This window comes from Puma concolor, chromosome A1 (assembly GCF_028749965.1).
Source record: "Puma concolor isolate L17-30 chromosome A1, mPumCon1.1.hap2, whole genome shotgun sequence".
NCBI lineage: Eukaryota > Metazoa > Chordata > Mammalia > Carnivora > Felidae > Puma > Puma concolor.
In genome coordinates, this window is record NC_141667.1 from 43,186,077 (window position 1) to 43,211,156 (window position 25,080).

At 44.7% G+C, this 25,080-nt stretch overlaps 1 protein-coding gene across 1 annotated transcript in view; it reads right to left on the minus strand.

Annotated features, from left to right (window-relative positions):
• The window catches only part of PDE6A (phosphodiesterase 6A), a 63,755-nt gene that overhangs the window by 23,343 nt on the left and 15,332 nt on the right, over positions 1-25,080 (minus strand). Inside the window, exons 6-13 of the mRNA XM_086700433.1 lie at positions 18,956-19,020; positions 11,458-11,524; positions 8,724-8,775; positions 5,364-5,509; positions 4,720-4,863; positions 3,011-3,076; positions 2,651-2,797; positions 1,268-1,375 (exon numbers count right to left, since the gene is read on the minus strand). Coding sequence (XP_086556559.1) covers positions 1,268-1,375; positions 2,651-2,797; positions 3,011-3,076; positions 4,720-4,863; positions 5,364-5,509; positions 8,724-8,775; positions 11,458-11,524; positions 18,956-19,020 — 795 coding nt within the window. The remainder of the gene's footprint in view (positions 1-1,267; positions 1,376-2,650; positions 2,798-3,010; positions 3,077-4,719; positions 4,864-5,363; positions 5,510-8,723; positions 8,776-11,457; positions 11,525-18,955; positions 19,021-25,080) is intronic.

Sequence of the window (25,080 nt, forward strand, 5' to 3'; positions counted from 1 at the left end):
CCAAACCGGTCTATAGTTTAAGCACAGCCCAGGAGAATCCTCCCTCACACACTGCTTGTTTATGCTGGGTGTTAGACTAAAGGGTGGGGAAGAGCTCGCGAGACGTGATGCTGACTCTGTGACTTTAAGAAATAAATCAAGTCTCTGTGGTGTCACTGTCACCTTCTGTGGTGGCCTGGCCAGAATCCCTGCCTCCCGGCCCCAGTGCTTACTCTGGCCTGATGTTCCAGCCATGAGAGAAGAAATGTGGATGAGTGGGGCTGGACAAGGGCAGAGATTTGCATCATAATCTGAATGGGACACACTTTTACATGAAATATCTCTGAACCGTCTGAGCCAAAACGGCTGACACAGATACACATAGGCACGTCCGTCCAAGGACGCTGGGGCAGTGTCTGTCACCATGAAAGATCAAAAACCACCCCTGTGTCTAACAACAGGGGGCTGGGCACAGAAATTATGGTATATCTGAACAATATAGGATACTATGCGGCCATAAAATTCTATCATGGAGAAGCCTCGAAAACATTATGCTGAGTGAAAGAAGTCAGACACAGAAAGGCTAATACTGTACGAGATTACTTACCTGAGGTACTTAGGGTAGTCAAATTCATAGAGACAGAAAGGAGAAAAGAGGTCACCAGGGGCAGGGAGTGGGGAGCGGGGAGTGGTGGTTTCATGGGGACGGAGTTTCTGTTTGGGAAGATGCAAAATTCTAGAGGTGGATTGTGGTGATGTTTGCACAACACTGGGAACGTGGTTAATACCACTGACTGATCTGTACACCTAAAAGTTGTTTAAATGGTAAGTCTCCTGTCATGTATATTTTACTGCAATAGCACATTAAACATATGAAGAATGGGATTGATATGCTTATATTTTTTCAAATGAAAAAAGCATTTTAAAGGATATTATTATTCAATTGGCTCTAAATAAAATAAACTGTGTGTGCGTGTGAGTGTGTGTGTCGGTGTAAAAATACATCTCGACGCTTCTAGAAGAAAACGCGGAAGGCGTTGTGCCATGGTTCTCTCTAAATAACTGGACAGGGGTTGGGGTTAGCCTGCAGCTTTCCTTCGCTTTTTATTTTACACGATTCTCTGTGCTCGGAATTCATAGATGCTAAGCATGTACTCTTTTTGCATCAGTTTTAAAAAGCAACAAATCGAGAGCAATGCTGAGGCCGCCGGGTGGAGGTGCAGAGGTTGTCTGGTGTGATGGGAGCCCCAGCTGCCACCATCCTGCTGCCATCCCACCGCCGCCGTACCACCAGCAAGGAGAACATGGTCTGCCCCACGTTGAAGCCGTGCCGCCAGTTGTGGTAGGTGATCCTGCGGTAGCCCTTACTCAGCGAGTACATGAATCGCACCAGCGCCTGCGAACACACGCGCAAGAGTGAGGTCTAGAGCCCCGCCTCCTGAGGGAGTCTCCCCATCAGTGAGGCCTGGGGCCCCGCCTCCTGAGGGAGGTCCCAAGCCGTGAGGTCTGAGGCCCCGCCTCCTGAGGGAGGTCCTCCAGCAGTGAGTTCTGGGGCCCTGCCTCCTGAGGGAGGTCCTCCAGCCCCCACACTGGACAGGAGCAGGCCAGCAATAGCTGCAGTCCTGCCGTGAGAGCACTTTGCAAGCTGCTAAATCTTAGGAAAATGGATGTCGTTATGAAACCAGGTAGATGTAAGTCACTCCACTTACTCCACTAGTTAACCTTCATCAATGTTTCCCAAACTGAGCCCCGGGAGAGCTACTGTCCTGGGAGATGCTGTCAGGAGCTTTACCCGAGAGGAAAACAAAAGGAGTCTCTAAATCAGTGGGTCTCCAACTTGAGTGCCCATCAGAATCACCCAGAAGGCTTGTTAAAACACACAATTTCTGATTCATTAGAACTGGGAGAAGGTGTGTGTGCGTGTGTGTGTGAGAATTTGTGCTACTGGGGCCCCTGGATGGCTCAGTACGGTTAAGCTTCCAACTTCTGCTCAGGTCACGATCTCACGGTTCATGAGTTCAAGCCCCGCGTTGGGCTCTGTGCTGACAGCTCAGCCTGGAGCCTGCTTCCGATTCTGTGTCTTCCTCCCTCTCTCCCTCTCTGCTCCTCCCCTGCTTGTGCTCTCTCTCTCTCTCTCATTAATAAATAAACATTAAAAAAAAAAGAGAGAGAGAGAGAGAATTGGCGCTGATACATTCTCAGGTGGTGCCGATGCGGTTTGGGGCAGCACTTTGAGAACCACTGTGTTAATCAAACAAATCCGGGAAATTCTGCAGGGAACACACCCCCAGCCCCACCTTCACTGTCCCTCCCCCAACCACCTAGATTCCCAGCACACTGAGAGGAATCCTGCAGGGGAAGAGTCCTGTTTGAACTGGTTTGACCCGCCTTTCCCACCTTTGTTTGATTATAAGCAGCCGTTGATTCACAGCCTCAGAACTCCGTGCCTTACAACCCACCTCAAGAAGCAATGCCCCCAAAACACCACAGTTCAGAGGAACCGTAGGTCTCTTTTCTGATACATGACTCATCTGTGCAACATGACTAATGCTTTAAATCCTACAAGCTGAGGGCGCACTGTTTTTGAGGCTTTGCAGATTGAGTTAAAGAAAAAAAACAAGCAAGAAAAGAAAAGAAAAAAGGAAATCAGAGAGGTTTATTTCGACCTTACCTCCTGAGGAATGTGAAATTTATCTACCACTTTGAGCTCATAGTACATCTGTATCCCACATTTCACTAGCTCCAGCTCTGTCAGGGGCAAGTCGCTGAAGTGGAATTTATTAATTTCATATTTCTCCGCATCTGGCAGCTCTCCTTGCTGGGTAAGGAACAGAGGCAAGTGGTTGGAGCACATGAGGCGTTCCTGGGTCTCTCCCTCACCCAGCCCCGTCCCCATCCTGCGTCTGCCGGGAGGATCAGAGCAGAGTGACAAGGGTCCTGCTTTGCAGAGACAGCCCCCCACCACGCGCATGCTCAGGGCGCACCCTGCAAGAGTCACCCGCGAGGGCCAGGGATGCCCTGCCCTGCTCACCAGGATCTCAGCGAGTTCCTCTTCCTCACATTCCCATGGCTCCTTCCCGTACACCTCTCTGGTTTTCTGCCAGGGCCCAAAATAGAGAGAAAAAAAAAAAATCAGTTGCTTTATCTGGGGTCTCCATGTCCCTCCGCTTTCCATTTCCATTCCCTTTCCTCCAATTCACACACAAAGCATGCAACTAAACTAAATCATGCATGTAAGTCATTTAGTGCAGTACTAGGCACATCGTAAGCACTAGAATTAAATAATGTTGTTGCTGATATTCTTGTCATTATTACTGACTTGGAGTCAGAAGGTCTTGTTCATGGTTCTGGCTTTTCTACTGGCTGCCTGACTCAAGGCAAGTTTCTTCCTTCCCTGGGCCTGTTGCGCCACGCACGTGCCAGAGGAGGCGGGGTGGGGGTGGGGGTGGGGGGTGGGGGGTGGGGGGGGGTGGGGACCTGGACCCAGTTGCTTGTTTCTGATTCACTGGTTCACTGAAGCTATGCTTGCGTAGTGCCCACATACCCATCACTTGGCTGAAATCATGAACTGAGACAAGCGAATTGTGAGTCAATTCATCAACACTAGATGTTTTCTCCTTTGAATGTATCAGATATTGAGATGAAATTATCAAAGGTGTTGTGATACGTTCCCAGCTTAAGAAATCACTTCTGAAAACATTGGCCTGTCTTGTTTCAACTTGCGAGGTCTATAAGCAAGGTCTTGGGAGCTTAGCTGGGCATCCTATCCAATGCCATTTGGCTAACTCAGTTTACTTCTAAGATAGTGGTTTTTTTGAGAACAAAATCCCAGTAATGATGAATCACTAATTCCCACGTGTCTTTGAAAGCACCTCATCCAATTTCCTACCCCAGGCAGGACTCTCCTCTGTAGCATCCCTGGTAAATTCACATCCAGCCTCTATTTGGATGCCTCTCTTGACAGGGTGCTCACTACCTAACAAGGCAGTCCATTCATAAGAGTGGTGGAGAATTTGCTCATTATTCGGACAAAGGTTGAGTGAGACGTATTTAATGAGTGAGACCTATTTAATGTCCCCTGGGTGATTAGGGGACAAGTTACTTCCCCCTTGGGGGCCTCAGTTTCTTCATATCTACAGTGGGGATAGAAACCCTTACCCTGCCCACCTTAGTGGGCCACTGTGAGCGTCAAACGATATTATAAGTGTAAAATTGCCTCATACACTGCAACGTGGTTAAACTATGTGAGGACTGCCTAGTAACCTCCAACTCCTTCTGTCATACTTCTTTGCTCACCCAACTCCTCTGCGATCTGACTGGGTTTCTACATGAGTCAACCCCCTAGAGGGAGTCTCTGAGAAACTGACCATCGTCCATTGGGCTGTCAGATAGAGATTCCTCTGAGAGTAGAGGCTGTGGTTGGGCGACTCTATCTCTCCTACCAAATCAGCCCTCAGCACAGTGAAAAACGGAATTTCTAGAGCTGTGAAGCCAAGATCTGGCCCTACGACTGAGGTGATGCGTGAGGGACAGCTGTCCCCAAGCCACACAGGGCAGCCATTTTGTGTGACTTTCTGATACGCACGGATCCATCCATCCATCCGACGTGAGGGGCCAGGGGCATCCCCGTGGAAGGCAAGCCTACCTGTCTCTGCCTTCATGGAGCTTTAGTATTGCTCTGACCACATCTCCAGGATGCAGTGGCTGCTAGGGCAGAAACAATAGAAGAGCTTTACCCACCAGGATTGTCTGGATCTCTTCGTTGTCACACTTCACGTGGTATTTTACCATGTCCTGGAAAATGTCCTTCCTGTTTTCCAGTTTGTTCATTGACTCATAGGTGTCGGGATTTAAGACAGACCAGCCCAGGAACTGAGCCAAAGACTGCAAGGAAGGAAAAAGAAGAATCAGAGGCAGAACACCCAGGCTTGATCCTGCCTCTGCAGTTGAGGGCAAGGCTTGAAGATTCCATTTCCTCGGCCGTGAGGTGGGGTCGATAAGCTGGGCGCTGCCCTCCTCAAAGAGATGTTGTGAGGATAAGAGAAAACGATGGACGAGAACGCGCTTTCTAATAAAGCACCGACACAGATAAAGCACCTAATACCTTCGTACAAGGGGAACATGTTGGGCCTGTGTGGGGGCAGGAGGTATTCTCATTTTGAGTGTGATCCTAAAAATGCTGAAAGGTGAAGTGTGTTAATTCAAAGTGGTTTTAAGGGGAGTGTGGATTTCTCTGACGACACGGGCAATGCCGAAGTGAGGGCGAAGAAAGCGGACGTTGAGGCAGAGTCGGGGGAGCGGCTACAAGGGGTGAGGGTCCCCCAGCACGCTTGCAACAAGCCATCTCGGAAACCCCACGGCAAAGGCCTCCTCGCAAACCATACCTCCATGAGGGTCTCGTCCATCTCATCAAAGGGTTTCCCATCTTTGCGATTGTAAAACGTGGCCACCCCAACAATCTCTTCCTTCTTGTTCACAATTGGCATAGAAAGGACATTCTTGATCATCCATCCGGACTCATCCAGAGGCTCTTTCTGCAAGAGAAGCCAGAGTGGGTTACACATTTGTTGCTCGGGAGGACCTTTCATTCAGAAGTCTGGACAGAACTGGGCCTAGAAATGGCGGTCAGAGGGGCGCCCGATGGCTCGGTCGGTTAAGCGTCAGGCTCTTGGTTTCAGCTCAGGTCACGGTCTCACGGTTTCGTGAGTTCGAGCCCCGCGTCGGGCTCTGTGCTGACGGTGTGGAGCCCGCTTGGGATTCTCCGTCTCCCTCTGTCTCTGCCCCTCCCTCACTAGCGCCGTCTCTGTCTCTCTCAAAATAAATAAATAAACTTACAGAAAAAGAAATAGCAGTCAGAAAAGGACAAGGGAACAATAATTCGGTCTGCTCGTTATCAACAACATGTGCAAAAGAGAGGAAACTAAAGATAATCAAAGGGGTTCAGATGTGTTTAAACAGGCAATGTAGTTCACGTGACTCTGGGCATCACAACTTTCAGACTTTCTGCCGCACAGGCTATTTGGGTATATTTAAAAAGTGCCCGTGCTTTCCAGGTAATACGTACAAAATGAAAACTGCAAAACAACTAGGGACTCTGCGGGAAGGTGGGCAACAAGCCTATCGAATCAGATGGTAGCTGTGTAAACAAAACCTTTGGCTCCTCGCTGTGCTTTGTTTTTCACCTGTCTATTTTGGCAACAGATTAAAGTCGTCTAGAGTGTTTCACCTGCTTCTGATTATTCGCAGATACAGTCTCTCTCTCTCTTTCTCTCTCTCTCTCAAGCCACCAAGTGCCGGAATGTGCTTAACAACGCCACAATTAAAGGTTTTGTTTGTTTGTTTAGCTCTTGACTCTTGACTCTTGACGTGACTTTCTGTTACTTTTGGCATGTCATCTTATCTCGGTGGGTCTCAACTTTCTCATCTGTAGATGGGGACGGTAGCAAGAATATGTGCCTCGTGGAACATACGAGAAAACGGAGGTGAAATTTCTTGGTCAATCTCAAGGTCCCCTTTGTGAGTCATTTTCCATCTGTCAGAGCCTCATTTTCATCATTTATAACAAGAGGACGACTGGACGAGGTAATTTCTAGACTCTTTTTCTGCTAATTCGTAAAATATCAGACATTTTAGAACGTGCAAGAAACTGACCTAGAAGTTGAAAATAAAACAAGGCGAATAAGGCACAAAGGTTGTCCTCAGGTTGCTTGTAATCTAGAAGGTCAAGGAGCAACTGCACTACACGTGGGGAGTTTGTTATGATACTGGGGGAACCAGAGAAGGGAAGGAAATCAAGGAAGGCTTCCTGTACTTGGAGAGTCTTCTAGTTTGAAAGTTCCAAGATTCTTTTTTATTTTAATGTTTATTTATTTTTGAGAGAGAGAGAGACAGAGACAGAGACAGAGCACAAGGAGGCGAGAGGCAAAGAGAGAGAGACACACACAACCCGAAGCAGGTTCCAGGCTCTGAGCTGTCAGCACAGAGCCCCACGCAGGGCTCGAACTCATGATCCGCAAAATCATGGCCTGAGCCGAAGTCGGACGCTTAACTGACTGAGCCACCCAGGGGCTCAGTTCCAGAAAGTTCCAAGATTCTTAAGGTGGTGAGATGATGACGAGGACAATGACCACGACAACAACGACAGTGGTGATGATTTCAGTAACGCTGGAAGTCAGCACCTGGTGAAAAAATGACTCCCAAGGGGTGCAGATTACAGCCCAAAGAGCAAGGGGCTGTTGGTCAGGAAACATGAGTTCTAGGTCTGCCTCCCCCACCCCCCCGGCTCTCTACTTAACCTTTGGGGAAGTTCTTCCTTCTGAAGGCCATGATAAGGAGACAGCTTATTATTGAAAGTGAAATGAGAAAACATTAAAGATTTTTTAAGCAGAGAAGGTACTTGATGCAACCCATGTTTCCAAAACTACTCAAACTACTTTGTAGAGAATGAGTTGGAGGAAGAAGACTAGAATCTAAAATTGAGATCAGATTTGATTTTTTCATGTGGGTAGGTGCAATTAATTGAGTAGAGACCAAGTTCTGTACGGATATCATCAGGTTAGCAACACGTGACAACAGTTTGGGCTTGTCCCATGGTCATGGTCAAAACCCTAAACCAGGATGTGCAACTTTAGCTTTGGAAGGATAGTCTCACGAAGCTCTTTCAACATGCTCTTCAAGGAGTAAAAAAATAATTCATGAATTTTTCTAAGAGACATTTTTATTTTCTTCTTAGTTAGTTCCTGATTGCTAATGATTTGTTTTTCTTATATCGAGTGTGCTAACCTCAACAAATATTTACAGGAGCTGGAAATATCAAGAAAGATAAGGCCCAACCATTGGCCAAAGGAAGCTGATATTTTGCTGAGGAGAGTTAACCTGAAATCAAGGAAGGGTAATAAAAGATAAGGAAGGGAAATATAGTAGGAGAGAACTCCCGGGCATGGTTTTCCAGGCCGTGCGTCATCTGGCCTTAGTCTACTTCTCTAGAATCTCCTGTTGGCACTTTCTGATCTGCCTCTGACTCAAATCCATCGGTCTACTGTAGGTCCTTCCAACAAGCCCTCTCCCTCCTGCAGTCTTCTCCCCTTTCTTTGCTGCCCAAACATAATTTCTCAATTATTATTCCTTGATTAATTCCAGACTAAGTCAGGTCTCCAGAGAGATCCCTTCCTCTGTCCCTCTGTCCTCTGACCAACACTCCATGGCCTTTCTCCCCATATAATCATGAGCCTTCTTGAGATAAAGACCATGTCTGTCGGTCCACTACAGCAGCCAGTGTAGCACTGTGTCAATTCCTGGCACAGAGGGTGCCCTTCATAAACATTCGTAGAAAAGACGGGCAAAATCAAATGGAGTGTTAAACAATATTCCATGAAAAGCCCAAGGAGACAGAAATGATATTAGCCAGAAGAAACAGAATAAAACTCCATGGAAGTTTCATAGCGTTTGAGGTTGTATTGAAGGGCAGAGAGGATTTGGGCAGGACACGATAGTTGGGGGGTAGGGGAACAGCATAAACAAAGGTCCTGAGGCCAGAAAGCAAAGGGTGTGAACATTAAAACCAAACGGGACCTTGGAATTTACCAAACTAACTCTCTCCCCACTTCCATGGGCACATGACTTTTTTCCATCCACATTTTCACTTTATCGAGACTGCCTCCCAATAAATAGACGGATTTTAATGTATCCTACTCCTCTTGGGGGGAAAAAACATCATATGACTAAGAGATCAAACAAAAAATGACTTGCCTGGAATTCGAAAAAGTCCTCCGCAGGCGCATTCATGATGTTGCAAATCTGAAAGCCATGAGGAGGAATAATAGAGCTGTGATTAGTCACGATAGCATACCTAGTGAAGCCCTGCTTTCAGAAATGCTATGTCCTTGCCCAAGGCGTTCACATTCTTTTCATTAGGTAGACATGCCCAAGATGGCTTTGAATGATTAACTGAGGTTATTGGACAGAAAAGCTACCTGGGCGAACATTAGTTCTTGCCATTTGCTTCCTCAGTCATTTCTAAGCTTTGAAAGAAATTAAGGCTACAATTTGTCATTGTTAACAGCTGCATAGTATCTCATTTGCTTGTCCCCCTTTTGCTGAATGTTTGGGTGGTATCCCGTTTTTGTTACTATTAATATAAGTAATGCTACTCTAAGCATCTTTCAGCCCGTTACATTTGGGTTTGGTATTGTTTGTTTTGTTAAGGAAGGAGTTTTTTTCTGGGGGCATAAACCCCAAAGTAGAATGAGAAATAAAAGTGTTGTAGCTCTGGTTTTATATTGCCACATTCGTCTCCTAAAAATTGAACTAGTTAACCCTACCATATGGATGGGACGTACCTCACGCCTCCAGAGCCCTGCCCTTGGGGCCACCGTGTACACTTGCATGGTGTGCACACTGCACAAAAGCACACCACTGAAGGTTGCCTGGGAGTTAAACTCCAGCTTGTTCTTGACTTGCAGAGAGACGCCCCTAGTCTTTTTCTTTTCACCCACTGAGAAGGCATGCTTTTTCCAAGTTCTCAAAAAGGCACCCAAAGGATTTGAAGTGACCCTGCCTGTCCCATTGGCCGTGACCATCATGTGGTCTCAGAGGGTGAGCTGTCTGTCTCTGCTTCTGTTCAAGAGCTGCTTACCTACTGCCGCATCCCTCTGGCCTCTCTTTGGACCATTTCCATCAGTTGCCGTTGTTCTCTCCTGACCCCTGACCTCTCTGAGGGCTCCTGCCCTCAGCCATGAGCTTGCTTGAGTCTCTCCCATCCTTGAACGTGAAATCTCTCTTCACCCAAACACGGTCCCAGTAGCAACCCACCCAGGCTTTTTTCTCTTCTTTTCTTTTGTGATTCTCTACCTGCTTATCATCCATCTACCCCTCCGCAGACCCCACACCAGCTTCCACCTCTGCCTCACCACCAAACCTGCTCTCATCAGGGCCGCCAGTGACCTAATTGCCAAACTCGATAGGGTTTTCAGTTCTTATCTCACTAGATCGCTTTTGCTGCTTGGCCGTCTCTCTCCTTGTTGAATCGCTTTACTTCCTCGGTTTCCATGACACCTACTCCTGCCTGGGTCTCCAGATACCTCCGAACCCTCCTTCTAGCCTTCACATGCTCCTCTTTAGTCTTTAAATGCTGTCACCCAACAGCATCCCACCCCAGGTCCCTCTCACTCTCCCTGGTGACTTCATCCACACACATGGTTTCCAGAACCATCTGGTCCTGATGTCTTTCAAGTCCCCTGTCTCCAACTCTCCTCTCTCTCCACAGCTTCAGAGTCATCTCTTCAGCTGCCCACTGGACATTTGCTGCCTAAAAACGTCTCCGTGTCATCTTGTCTGAAACTGACCTTATCACCTCGCATCCAACCCTCTGGTCAGCACTGCTTATCCAGTCCAGAAGCCTGAGATTAGCCCTGACCCTTCTCTCTCCCTCCTTCTCTGCCCATGATCACGAAGTCCTGCCAACTTTACCCTCCTGATATTAGATCTGAGCCCTGGTCTCCCTCTCTTCATCTTGTCTCTGTCAGACCTGCGTGCGTATTGAATGAGAAAATTTATTTACTGCGCGGCTCGTAGGCCCTCACTGGCTGTTGCTGCTAACGAGAGCACTCCTCGCTGCCTGTGCCTTTCTTGAGATGCCCGTCTTCTCTTGCTTGTAAGGATGTGCTTTTTGCTCTGCCTCTTAATATCTTCAGATCTATCTTCCAGGGAGCTCTCAGAGTTATCTTTTTAAAATGGAAATTGACCGTGTCAATCTCTTGCTTAAAAACTCAGTGCCTATAGGTTGAAGTCCCATCCCGTGACCTGGCATCCAAGGCCACTGCTATCTGGTGCTTCTTTCCCTCACGAGGCTCATCTGTTGAAGGCTTCCTGTCTCAAACCTAATACTCCAGCCACACTCAACTGCATACACCTTGCTGTTCAAACCTCCAGGCCCGTGTTTGCTCACATCGCTGCCTCCACCTGAATCCCCTTTCCTGCTCTTATCTGCCTAAGACCTATTTATTTTAAAACTCAACTCAGACTGACACTCTAGGAAGAAAAGGCTGGTTTAGATGCCCCCTACCCTGTGCTCCTAGACTATACCCGGTATATCTCTATTGTGCCCTTATCACACTGGAGTAGAAGAATCTGTTTAAAATATCTCCCCAGTTGATTACGAGCTTCAGAACAGACACTGTATCTGATGCATCTGTCTTTCCATCCCCAGAGCCAACGGCAGTGCCTGGTACATTGAAAATGTTCAACACGTAAACTTTTCGCTACAGGAGCAGCGTTGTGTAGCGTGTGCCTGGGGAAGGCTAAAGAGGGGTGACCGGGCTCAAATATGGGGTGATGTGCACCAAGGGTCAAGCGAACTGAGGAATGAGACTCAGGCTTTTAGAGACTCACTTCCCGCCGTGTTTCCTACTCTCTCAATCTGAAATCCTTTCACACTTCCAACAATTCAAGACCCTCCGCCTTCAAAGTTGCATTACTTACCAGGCCATTCTGGGCAACATAAGTGGGGAGACCACTTACTAAAGCCCAATGATCAGGAGGTGGGTTCCTGTAAAGGCCAAAGACAACTGGTAACTTTTGATATAGGGACAGTTGGACAAAACCCTTGAATCTGGGTCTTGTCCCCCCTCTACTCTCTTGGGGGGTCCCAGTCCCTGCTTACATTCACTACGCCTCAATGACCCCCAAATCTTATCCAAGCATCTTACTATTCAAATTTAGACATGGAAAAAAGCCTGATGAATACAACATTTTATAAGTGCATGCTGAGTTTGACGACCCAAGAAAAAGGACAAGATTCATTCAGCATATTGTTATTGACTGCTGAGCAAAAAGAAGCCCATCGTTTCCATTAATACTTATATGGAGAGAGGTAGCTTAATACCATCGAGAGAGAGAGAGAGAGAGAGTGAGGAAACACATCTATGGTGAACTCCTACCACGTACCAAGCACTAAGCTGGGTGCTTTACATACTGATTTATCCCTCACGATAATATTACTATTTTTGATATTATTATCTTTTTAAAAACTTTTTTTTAACATTTATTCATTTTTGAGAGACGGAGTGTAAGCAGGGGTGGGTCAGAGAGAGAGGGATACACAGGATCTGAAGCAGGTTCCAGGCTCCAAGCTGTCAGCACAGAGCCCAACGTGGGGTCAAACTCAAGAACCGTGAGATCACGACCTGAGGGGAAGTCGGATGCTCAACCGACCGAGCCACCCAGGGGCCCCAGTATTATTATCTTTTATTTATTGTAAGATTATGCTTGTTTGTTGTGAGAAAAAATACAAACGTGGAGAAACACATTAAAATCTTCATGAATCATTCTGAAGTGAACATCCATAAAACCACACCCAGGTCAAGAACAACCTTGTCAGCACCTTGGAAGTCCCTGACCTGTCCCTGCCAATGGCAGCCCTCTCCCTGACTCCAAAGGTAACCATTGTTCTGACATGATTAGTTACACTCTTGCTTTTCTGTAGAGTTTTATTACCTAAGTATGCTTTCTAGTAACCTCTAGCTTAATTCTGCCTGTTTTTCAGTTTCATGTGGCTGGAATCCTACAGGGTCTGTTATTTCATTTGGTCTCTTTTTCATGTCGCTGTAATCCATTTGTTTTACCGACTCCAGTTTTTTTTTGTAAAACGATAGCACCAAGTATCCATTCAATGACAGATGGCACTTTCCCTCAGCTTAGGGTTAATGTGAACAATGATGTATGAACAGTCTGATGTGTATCTGCTCTCAGTTCTGTATGCTGTGTACCTAGGAGATAGAAATACTGAGTTATAAGATGTGCATGTCTTCAAGTTTACTAGATAAAGCCAAACTTTTCAGAAGTGGTTGTTTCTGGTATATACTCTAGAGGATACAGCAGTTTATTAGACTTTTCCTTTCTTCCATGTCTCTGTTGATACGTAGTATTTTCAAACATTAAAAAAAAATTCTCTTTGCGGGGTGAGGGTGGGGGGCGCCTGGGGGGCTCAGCTGGTTAAGTGCCCAACTCTTGGTTTCAGCTCAGGTCATGATATCATGGTTCGTGAGATAGAGCCCCGCGTTGGGATCTGCGCTGACAGTGTGGAGCCTGCTTGGGATTCTCTCTCTTCCTCTGTCTCTGCCCCTCCCCTGCTCACACACACACACACGCTCTCTCTCCCTTTCTCTCAAAATAAATAAATAAAAACTTAAAGAAATTTTTTTAAAATTCTCTTCAGAAAGCCAAGAAAGTTCTCTATGGAGATAATTATATCATGTTTCTCTTAAGGTAGCCAACTGTATTGACGGATGTTTCGAATGTTAAAAACCAACCCTGCCTTCCTGGATTAGACCCAATTGGGTCATGATATAGAATCCCTTGTAGTTATTATTTGCTTAAAATTTTAAAAAGTAATTATTTTTTTATCGAAGTGTAGCCGACACACAAGATTCCATTAGTTTCAGGCATACAGCAGAGTGGTTTGACAACTGTATATGTTATACCCCGCTTACCACAAGTGTATCATCTGTTCACAGCACTATTGCAATAGCATTAACTATATTCCCCATGCTGTACCTTTTATCCCTGTGGCTTATTCATTCCTTGGTTGCTAAAATTCGTTTAGGATATTTGCATCTATGTCCACAAGTGAGCTTAATCTGAATAGTCCTTTTTTTTTTTTTTAAACATTGCTTACATCCCTTGTATTTTTTTTTATTTTTATTTTTTGTTTTTTTTTGTTTTTGGTTTTTGGTTTTTTTTTTGGGGGGGGACAGAGAGAGACAAAGCATGAACGGGGGAGGGGCAGAGAGAGAGGGAGACACAGAATCGGAAACAGGCTCCAGACTCTGAGCCATCAGCCCAGAGCCTGACGCGGGGCTCGAACTCCCGGACCGCGAGATCGTGACCTGGCTGAAGTCGGACGCTTAACCGACTGCACCACCCAGGAGCCCCTATTTTTTTTTTTTAATGTTTATTTATTTTTGAGACAGGGAGAGACAGAGCATGAATGGGGGAGGGGCAGAGAGAGAGGGAGACACAGAATCGGAAACAGGCTCCAGGCTCTGAGCTGTCAGCACAGAGCCCGACGCGGGGCTCGAACTCACAGACCGCGAGATCGTGACCTGAGCCGAAGTTGGACGCTCAACCGACTGAGCCACCCAGGCACCCCTGAATATTCCTTTTTTACGTAGCCCTTGCTGGGTTTTGTTGTCAAGTTTATATCAGCCACTTCCTTTTCTATTCTTCTGGATGATTTGCATGAGGATTGCATTATTTCTTCCTTAAATATTTTGTAGAACTCACCCCTGAAGGCATCTGAGCCTGGAGTGTCTTTGTGGGAAGGTTTTGATTTATTTTACTGCTCTAAGACTATTACGGCTTTCTATTTCTTCTTGATTTGTATTTAGTAGGTTTTCCTTTTCCAGGGATTTGCCTGTCTCCTCTAAATTTAAAGTATTTTTGGCAAATTATCCTCTTGTCTTTTTAATGTTTGTGTTACTGTGGTTATTCTCAGTTTAATTTCTGACACAACTCATTTGATGTTCTATTTTTCTTGTTCAGTCTTGCCAGAAATTTGTCAGTCACATGAATCTGTTCAAGGAACCAACGTTTGGCATTTGTTCATTATTTATCTTTTTATATTTTATTGATTTCTGGGCTTATCTTTATTCTTTGGGTATGTTGTTAATTTCTTGAGATGTTGTGATAGACGGCTTCTGTCTGCCCCTCCAGCCCCCTCTCAAACCTGCTCCTCCTGTGCCACCTCTGGACTACATAGGGCCTTTGGCCTTCTAGCTTCTAGTTGAGTTTGGCCCAGTGGGGAGACCTGACCAAAGACTAGAGGAAGATAGAACAGTGAGGTCAGATTATTTATTTCCCTGGGCCCCCACTGGCAAGGTTGCTTTGGGCTTGCTCTGTTCCTTGACTAAAGGGCAATGCTTCTCTCAAGGTGGTCTGTTCTACAGGACCCCTTCTTCGTCCAAGTTCTAGAAAACTCTTTATGGGGCCAGGAGTGCTTGTAAAAACATCACTACTAGTACATTCTCTTGTGGTTTTCTTCATTGCACCTGCACCCCTGTAATTGCCCCTTTGTAAATAAGCCCTCCTTGGAATTATCCTAATTTGAACGTGACACCTACTATTTGTTGGGACGCTGACCTATACAGGTGGCTACATAGTTCATTACTTTTTCAGCTTTTGTTCTTTTCTAACATGTATATTTAAAGCTATAAATTTCCCTTTAAGCATGATTTCATTGCATCACATAGGTTTTGGCGTGTAGCGTCTTTGTTATTTTTCAGTTCAGAAGTTATACTAATTTCCACTGATTTATTCTTTTACCATGAGTTATTTGCAAGTGATTCCTTCTTTTCAGAAGGGTATTTCTAGCTTCCCTAGTTGCATATGAAGATTATTCTAATTAGCTTTTTGTTATTGGTTTCTAGAATATTTTTACTGTGACCAGGGGACATTCCATATATCATTTCAATCTTTTGAAATACATGAAGTTTACTTTGTGGCCCATTATATCACCAGTTATTGTAAATGTCGCACGTATGCTTGAAAAGAATAAGTATCCTATAATGTGGGGGATGGGGTGTCATGTTTGTTCTCTCTCTCTAGATAGATAGATAGATAGATAGATAGATAGATCCATTAGATTAAGTTTAATTATGTTATTTGAATATTCTATATCTGTTTTAGTCTGATCCTCCTATCAATTAGCAAACATGGATTTGTCTATACATTCTTATATTTCTGTCAGCTTTGCTTTTTTTTTTTTTGAGGCCGTGTTATTAAGTGTATACAAATTAAGAATTATAATATCTTCCTGTAATAACCAGATGAATTAACCCCTTTATCATTAAGAAGTGACTACCTATATCTCTACTTATGCTCCGTGTCATAATGTCTAATTTTACCTGATATTAGTAGAGTTGTATCAGCTTTTTCTATTAGCATTTGCATGGTATATGTTTTTTCATTCTTTTACTGTCAACCTCTCAGTATTCTTATCTTTTAGGTAGATCTCTTATAAACAGGATATATAGTATTTCTTCATATCTAGAAAGCCAAACGTTCCTTGACAGACCATTTCTTACATGGAAACTGAGAAAGATAGAATGCTGCCACTTAATCTGAAACATAATGCAGCTTGAACTTGTAATTATTACTTTATTAATATCAACAGACCTCTTTTAGAATTCATTAATTTATTTATTTTTAGTGTTTATTTATTTTTGAGAGAAAGAGAGGGAGAGAAAGAACGAGATACTAACTCTTACACATCCCTTTGGAAGTGGCCCCCTTCACTTCTTTTCACATTTCATTGTTGTGATAGACGGCTTCTGTCTGCCCCTCCAGCCCCCTCTCAAACCTGCCCCTCCTGTGCCACCTCTGGACTACATAGGGCCTTTGGCCTTCTAGCTTCTAGTTGAGTAGGGGGAGGGGCAGAGAGCGAGGGGGACAGAGGATCTGAAGTGGGCTCTGGGCTGACAGTAGACAGCCCGATGTGGGGCTCGAACTCATGAACTGTGAGATCGTGACCTGAGACAAAGTTGGATGCTTAACTGACTGAGCCACGCAGGCGCCCCTCTTTTAGAATTTAGAAACAGATTTTTATATTCCACACCTTTTCTTATCTTTTTGTGCCATTCAAAACAACTTTTTGTTTCAGTGCTGTGTTATAGTATATACTCTCTTTTAGTGACTTTATATGGCAATTAAATTCAATATGGGTACAACCAACAGTGCACATAATTCAGCTGAAGTCCCAGCAATATGAATGGTCATGGCCAAGTTCATGCATAGACAGTCAATAACAACTACATCATGACTGCCATCTGGCTGATAGCAATTATACAGTGTCATTGATTCTGTTTCAGAAACGTCAAAAAGTAGAAAACTATACATCTTAGAACCAATGAAATATGATAGATTTCTCTCTCATCCAGGTTGGCAGTCTTTGTCATTCCACTGGGACATTTAATTGACTTATATTTAAAGCAATTATTGGTATATTTTGATTTAAATATTATCTTAATGTGCACTTTTTACTTTTTTTTCCACCTGTTCTATGTTCTTTCTAAACCTTACTTTGTCTTCTTTTGGTTTGATTAGCCATTTACTTACTATTCAGTTTTCCCCTCTCTTAGTTTAGGTGGCACATACTTTGGCAGTCAGGATATTTGCAAGTATTCTGGCTCTCACTCCTGGGCACACAAGAGGGTTGCATTCTCTGTCTTGAAGTTAGGTGCAGCCATACGCTAGCTTTGGCCAATGAAATGTGAAAAGAAGTGAAGGGGGCCACTTCCAAAGGGATGTGTAAGAGTTAGTATCTGTTTTGTCCTGTTCTAGCTTCCTTCTGGCAAGTTAGTCAACCTCCCAAGGCTCAAAATGGTGGCTGCTCTATCAGCTGTGGTCCCTGCCCGACTACAATCCATGCATGATACTTCACCAACCAACCTCACACCCACCAACCTCAATTTACATGTAGTGGGATGATAAACAAATTTTTACTGTTTATACAACTAACGCCTTAAGGTTTTGTTACCATAACATAGCCTGGCCTATCTTGATACAAAAATTGTTATCAGAAACAGGGTGCTGCCATAACAAAGAACCTAAAATATGTGACTTAGCTTAGGTACTGGGTGGAAGGTAGCAAAGTGAATGTTTTCAAAAGCTAGAAGGATATGATGCTTGATGAACACTGGTACAACACAGGGGGAAGACTATGATGTGTGGTAACTTATAACACAGATAATGAGTTTAATAAACTTATACCTCTAGAAAAGGAGTCAGAATACAGAGTGGTTAAAGAGTATGCATTTGAGGGGCACCTGGGTGGCTCAGTCAGTTAAGCATCCAACTCTTGGTTTCGGCTCAGGTCATGATCTCACGGTCTCATGAATTCAAGCCGTGTGTGGGACTCCACACTGACAGTTCCCTCACAGTGCGGAACCTGCTTGGGGTTCTCTGACTCCTTCTCTCTCTGCCATTTATGCTATCTCTGCCTCTCTCAAAAGAAATAAACTTAAAAAAAAAAGAGTATGCATTTGATAAGGTTGAGACAACAACAGCAAAAGAAAGGGACAAGCTTAGGAAACAATCAGTTTTTACGCAAGGATGAGCAGGGAAAACCCAGAAACTCAAGAGTTTGAAGCAGTCTCTCATCCCCAACCAGTCAAAGGTAAACCCAAGAACTGGGTTATCTGAGTGACAGGATTATTATAATTCAACCTAGCGACCAGGAGGGACTCCATTGTGACCTTTTGCACCCACTTGTTTAAGGGTTAAGGTGACCTACGGTAAATCCCACGGAGTCTGATTTTGACCGAAGATGTCTGCCATTCAGTGAGAAAGTGAGCCGGTTTCAAGACAGAACTGTGGGTCGTGCCTCTTAGCACACAGAGAGGACTCAAATGGATAACAAGGCAGCTAAGTTTTGATGGTGAACTACTGACCAAAAAAGCACAAGCTTTTACCTTTTTAAGGTTCTTGACTGTTAGAATCTTAAAATGGCCTTTGAGTCCTTACCACTTACAGGGAGGTGGAGGCCTTGCTCTCTGGGAGTTCTTTCCTTCTCATTATCCATTATCCTCCAAGGCCAGGCAAGAGAGGACAATAGAGAATAAACTTTCCTTGGGGACTGAGTTGCTTTCCTTACCAGCTTCTTGCCTTTGCCTCACCCTCCTGTATGGGCCCCAGATGTGCCTCCACAGAAAACCACTGGAAATCTCTGATCAGATCCCACGGTCGCATTCTGTAGATGGAGAACTGACGCCTGGGACTGGAACTACCAGAAGCTGATTCAAAATCCAGCCTCTCTTCCCAACCTGTGTGGTCTTTCCACTCTTCCACACCGTCTCCTTATTGTTCTACCTGTCTCTAACCAAGTGCATGGCCTTCTTGGGTTTGCTTTAGTGGTGGTCTTGGAATGAGTATCTATAGATATTGATAATGTGCCTACAATTCTATATGTTTTGAAGAAACTTACGGGATTACTTTGATGTCTTCTTTGCCATGCAGGATGTAGTCAATGACCTTGTAAAAGTTGATTTCCTAGGCAAAAGAGATAAAGAAATATATAACTTGGCATCCAGAGACAAAACTTCAGCTTGAGCGTGTCCATGAGACAAGGCTTGTTTTCAACCGTATGCCCTGTGGTTTTCTAGAAACACCAGCCTGGCCCTCTAAGGGCGTAGCCCAGCTGCCCCTGAGCTCACTGTCCTCAGCTGACTCCTGATTCAGCGTGCTTAACCTTGGAACCAGTTCAGGGTGGCCAGGCAGGGTCTGGGATCTGGGAAAGAGGGATAGGAAGCGGTTCCAAAGGGAGCTGGGGGTTAAGTACAAGGACAAAGAGTGAAAGACTGCTTTCTGGAGTCCAGGGAGAGAGGGAGGTGGGAAGGAGACTCCTGTCTCAACTCAGCCATCCCTGCAGGGCTCAGCTCCACGGTCACGGCCCCCTTTTCTCCTTCACACCCATCACTCAGCTGCTCTCTTTGCTGTGTCAGCTCTTCCAGACCTGTCTTCCCAATCTTGCTTCGTGCCCCCCAGCTCACTTTCCACCTCTTCCATCCCTCACACCTCCTTGCACCGTGAGAACTCCCATTCTCTAAAGTAGGTGTGTTCAGTCACATGACTTCCTAACATGTAATGGGATATTGGCACATGGCTCCTTTCCCTTAGCTCTCCAGGGAAAATTCCATCACCTTATTAGATCCTCTCAACACCCACCTGTGATGAGCAGGTTAGAAACCATTTTACAAATGGGAAAACTGAGACCCAGAGAGAGGAAGGGACTTACTTATGGTAGACAGTGAGCCAGGACCAGAAGCTAAGCCTTGACTCCTATGCTCAGGACCCTTCCTGTGATGCCACTTAAACTTAACGTTATGTTAACCTAAAAGAGTGTTTTACTCTCTGCGTCACTCTTACCCAGGGCAGGGCTATTCACAGTATAGCCCCTGGACTGGGACTGTCTGCAAACTATTTGGTACCCTTCCATGCTGAGATAAAAACAGAAATTGAGAGTGTTTAGAAACTTTTATGGCAGTTTGACTGAGTGAAGTTAGGGCTGTTGACACGAATGAAAAGGGGGAAGGGATTTACATTTTATATGTCTTAAAAAATTTTTTTTCTAGTTATACATCGTTATCACACTTTGAAAAGTATCGGTCCAAAATGGGTTGGAAATTAAAATAACAACAACAGTAACAACAAGTGTTCCTTGCCTGCAGTGCTTTGAGAAGTCCTGCTCTAGAGATTTCAATGGAGACACCTAAGCCCTATCTTGGTCTCCTGACTCAGAACCTCCACAAAGAGAAATTCCTGATCCAGTCAAGGGTGTCTGAATGTCCATTTGGTTGATAGGTGATCTTGACCTTCCTCAGGCTCCAGAGGGAGAGGCTCTGCTCATGCCGATCAGCGGCTCCCAAAAAGGGTCACGTTCTGGTCTTGGGTCTACTGTGTGCGCTCTTGGGGGCTCAGTTTCCCCATCTGGAAAACTAACGGTGTGTGCTTCTTCCATTTGCCCTGATGGAAGCAGAGCTGGGCACCCAGAGATCCTGCATCTGTCTTTGTTCTCTCTCATGGCCTTTCCTGTACCTCTCCCCCATTACTCCCTGGCCACGGCAACCACTGTGGAAGTGGAGAGGGTCTAAAGACATTCAGACCGTTTTAAAACTGACACTAGATAATCGCCAAAGTTCTTCCCAACTGTGCTTCTAAGATTGTTGTTGGGTGGGTAGCCGTATCCCTCGTAGATTACAACGCACGTCTTCTTTGAACCAGCAATTCCACGTGTGGGAATGAATCCTACAGTTACACTTCTAAATGGGGGGCAAAACATCGTTTGCCCCATCCGGGGGCCTCAGCCAGACTGCTTTCCAAAGTCTGTACACAACATAATGTCATCATCAGGAGACTGGCTAACCAAATTGAGTGCCTGCATCCAGCAGATACGTCGCCTGTCTCCAGAACAGTGTAGCTGTATCTGTGCTGATCGGGGAAGATCCAAGCTGAGAAACGAAGGCACAAAACAGAATCATCCCATTTGTTGAGGATGGTGCTGGTGGTAGAATTCGAGGAGTATCTGGGTGTCCGTAGACATTCCTGGAAGGACAGACTGCTCACACTGGCCAGCTTGGGGGAGGCTAGATTTCTGTGGCATATCCTTTTGTAATGTGTGAGCTTTTCATCGGCTCATGTGTTACTTTTTTTTTTTTTAAGTTTACTTATGTATTTTGAGAGATAGAGTAAGAGCAGGGAGGGGGCAGAGACAGAGAGAGAGAGACAGAATCCCAAGCAGGCTTCATGCTGTCAGTGGAGAGCTGATGCGGGGCTTGAACTCGTGAACCATGAGATCATGACCTGAGCTGAAATCAAGTCGGAGACTGAACCGACTGAGCTGCCCAGGCGCCCCTCATGTATTACTTTTTCAATAAATGCAAACAAATTGTGCTAAGGACATTTTTTAAAGTGAAGTCGTACCCTGGAGGCAGTTCCTGAAAGCAAAGATGGCCGCCTTATCTACTGAGACTTTGGTGTAGCTAAATGTCCCCCTGTGAGGAAAAGGAAGTCAACTTCTATGACCTTCTCAACCTTCCTCAGGTCTTTGTTTTAAGCCATCTGTTCTCGGGTGTGGGCTGCTTCCTGCTCACAGAGGCAAGCTGTGGGCTCCCTGGGCCGCCCAGGCTGTCCTATCCATGGATCTCCACAAGGCTCCTTCAGAAAGGGTAGAAATGGACTTTTTTTCTAAAGCCCACGGAAGAATCAATTTGCTTTCACAGAAAGCAACAAAAAGATCAGTGTGCTTTAGGTAAATAGAGCTGTTTTCACGCACTGGAGCTCAGCTGAGTTGCCTTCAAGCAACATATTCATGTTAAGAATTCACCAGCCGTTGGAAAGTCAAAACTGAGCCGTCAATGAGCACTTTTGTTACCTACCACCTGAGCAGCGAAGGCTTTCACACAAGGGTCTTTGAGAGAGCCACAAATACAGCCATAGCAAAATTATCCTGCATGGAAATATACCAGTTTTTAAATGAGTGCTATTTTTTTTGTTTTTTCCATGAAGGCTAACTAGCCTGTATATGTTTTTAATAATGAAAACACACACATGTACAACATTTTACTTTTAAAAGGAGATGAAGTGAGGTGTAGCTGCTGTTGGCGATCTTTAGACCCGTGACTTGGGGAGGCTAATTGGTCAAAGTCCAGACAACAGTTGTATTTCTCAGGTGAATGTGACAGAGAAAGTGTGAGGGCGTTACGAGGTGAGAGGGAATGCTAAAAAACATGGCTGTAATGAGTTACCAGGAAGAAAAGCACCCTGCGTTTGAATTCGGGCAAATGAAGTGACCCTTCCTGACTTCAATCTCTTCAACCATGAAATGGGGATAATGATACTTCCTTTATAAACTTGTTGAGAAGAGTAAATAACATACTCCAGGTAAAGTACCCTGCAGATAATAAGATTCAACCCAGGTAGCCATGATGATTGGATGCCTAGTGTATGTCAGTGTTTGATTTGCTTTAGCCACCATGGTCCTGCCGGCCATTTGGATCATCCAGGCATTACAGATGAGGAAGGTGAGGCTTACAGAAGTTGCCCAAGGCCACGCAACTATCTGGTGGAACAGGGGTCTGAACTCAGGCTTGTTCTTTCCAAGCCCAATCTTTCTAGAAGATTTACTTTGGGCCAGTCTTGTCATGTTGTTTCTGTGCCCCAGTTCAGGCCTATGTGTGTCCCCTCACTAGCTGTGTCCTAGACCTGGAACTGACTATGGAGATGAGTTTAGTGACAGTACCTCATAGATGGGAAAATCGAGGACCCAAAGGATTTTTTTACCGAGTTCGCCCTACAGGTTACCAACCAACCAAAACCATAGTTATTTGCCTTCTGACCTTTTCCATCACAACCTAATACCTTGTACTCTTACAAGGACTGAGCCCCTGCTACCTGAGATGTAGGAGGGTTTTGGGAAAGGAAAGTCTTAGCCATAAGTGTGCTGGTCACTTCCGTGAAACCAAAACTTCTTGAATTGATCAAGAAGTTGATCAATTGACTGAAGAATTGACTGAAGTTGTTGGTGTCTGAAAGCTAGGGTGACCACTATTCCAGTTCTTCCACTTCTAAATTTCCAGAAGATACAAATCCAGCTCAGGTGACTTGGAGATAAAGCTCAGGGGTGACATGTCAACCGTGCCAACACGAAGAGCTGAGCTTAAAAAGAAAACGGTCCCCGAGTTATTTTCTGACAGCAGCACATGATGTAATGCTTGAAGACTCAGTCTTCCCAAATGAAATCATGCCATTGTGCGGGTGGAAGAGGAGTTTGACACAGAACAACAGCAGGCTGAAAAGTTATTTTGGATGAAGCAGGGCAGATGATGTAGATTATCAGGCGGCACTCTTTTCTGGTGTGTTCGGGAAGCTCATAGGCAAGGGTGTTAATTTCAAATTCCTGGAGTTTGCATGAAAACTAAATAAAGTCTATCATTCACACATGTGCACACACACATACACACACACGTGGGTGCGTGCGTACACGCACATTTTAATTTGGGGTAGGATTAGTGTTGGCTGGGTGGGATCAGGCCTCCTAACAGAAACTGATACAGCATTTCCGACAGGCTAAAAGATCCTGTGGGACGAGCATGAGACTAAAACTCAATTCAGGGCCTGACTCTGCTGCTTACTTATCCCATGTGGCCTCAGCTAAGGTCATCCTGTCATTCTATAGGTTCTGCAGGCTGTGTGAGTGACAAATCTGGTTGCCCTGCCTCATCTCGTCCTCCCCACATACATCATATCAGCTTCTCTCTGTTTATGCCAAATTATGGAAAGAGCCCAAATGTCCTTCAACAGGTGAATGGATAAAGAAGATGTGGTATATATATATATATATATATATATATATATATATATATATATATATATATGTGTGTGTGTGTGTGTGTGTGTGTGTGTGTGTGTATGTATATGTATATACGTGTGTATATTTACATACAATGGAATATTACTCGGTGATCAACAAGAATGAAATCTTGCCATTTGCAACCACGTGGATGGAACTAGAGTGTATTATGCTAAGTAACAGAAGTCAGAGAAAGACAAATACCATATGATTTTACTCACATGTGGAATTTAAGAAACAAAACAAATGAACATAGGGGAAAGGAAGCAAAACTAAGATAAAAAGAGAGAGGAAGACAAACCATAAGAGACTCTTAAATACTGAGAACAAGCAGGGTTGCTGGGGGTTGTTGGGTGGAGGGATGGGCCAAATGGGTGATGAGAATTATGGAGGACACTTGTTGGGATGAACACAGGGTGCTATATGTTAAGTGATGAATTACTTAATTCTACTCCTGAAACCATCATTACACTATATGTTAACTAACTTCGATTTAAGTTAATTTTTTTTTAAAAAGTCAAAAAAAAAAAAAAGCAATGGTATGAAAGCAGAGCTCACAAACTCAAGTGCCTGGAGAGGCCTGATAGAAACATAAATGAGTGCGGACTGGGGAGCAAGGCTACACGAGGGGAATGGTGAGGACTTTGGCAAACTAGAGAGCTCTGGCCATATTCCAAGGAGACAGCTGCCCCTCAGTTCCCATCAGACTTACCCTGTGAGGGGGACCTGGCTGGCTCAGTGGCAGACCATGCAACTCTTGATCTCAGGGTTGTGAGTTCGAGCCCCATGTTGGGTATAGAGATTACTTAAAAATAAAATCTCAAAAAATAAAATTTACCCGTGTGGGACTGTGGGTCCAGTTTCGGCTAATCTTCCACTTTTTTAAAAGAAGCTGAGAATCTATGTATTTATGGGAAATATCTTGATTTTTTTTAGATGTTAAACTATCAATTCCCAAAACTTTTTAAGTAAGAAGAAAAATTTTAAATGTATGTAGCCAAACAGGTTTATCTATTGGATGGAAATGACCTGCTAGCTACCAATTTGTATAGTCTCAATTAGATATTAAGGTTATTTCCAGCTCAAATTGTCTTCAAGTCTAAACTTTTGCTAGGTGAATATTTAAGCAAGTTGCTCGATCTTTCTGGAGCTCTTTCCTTATCTGTGGAATGAGAATATTAATTCTTCCTTAGCCAATCCCA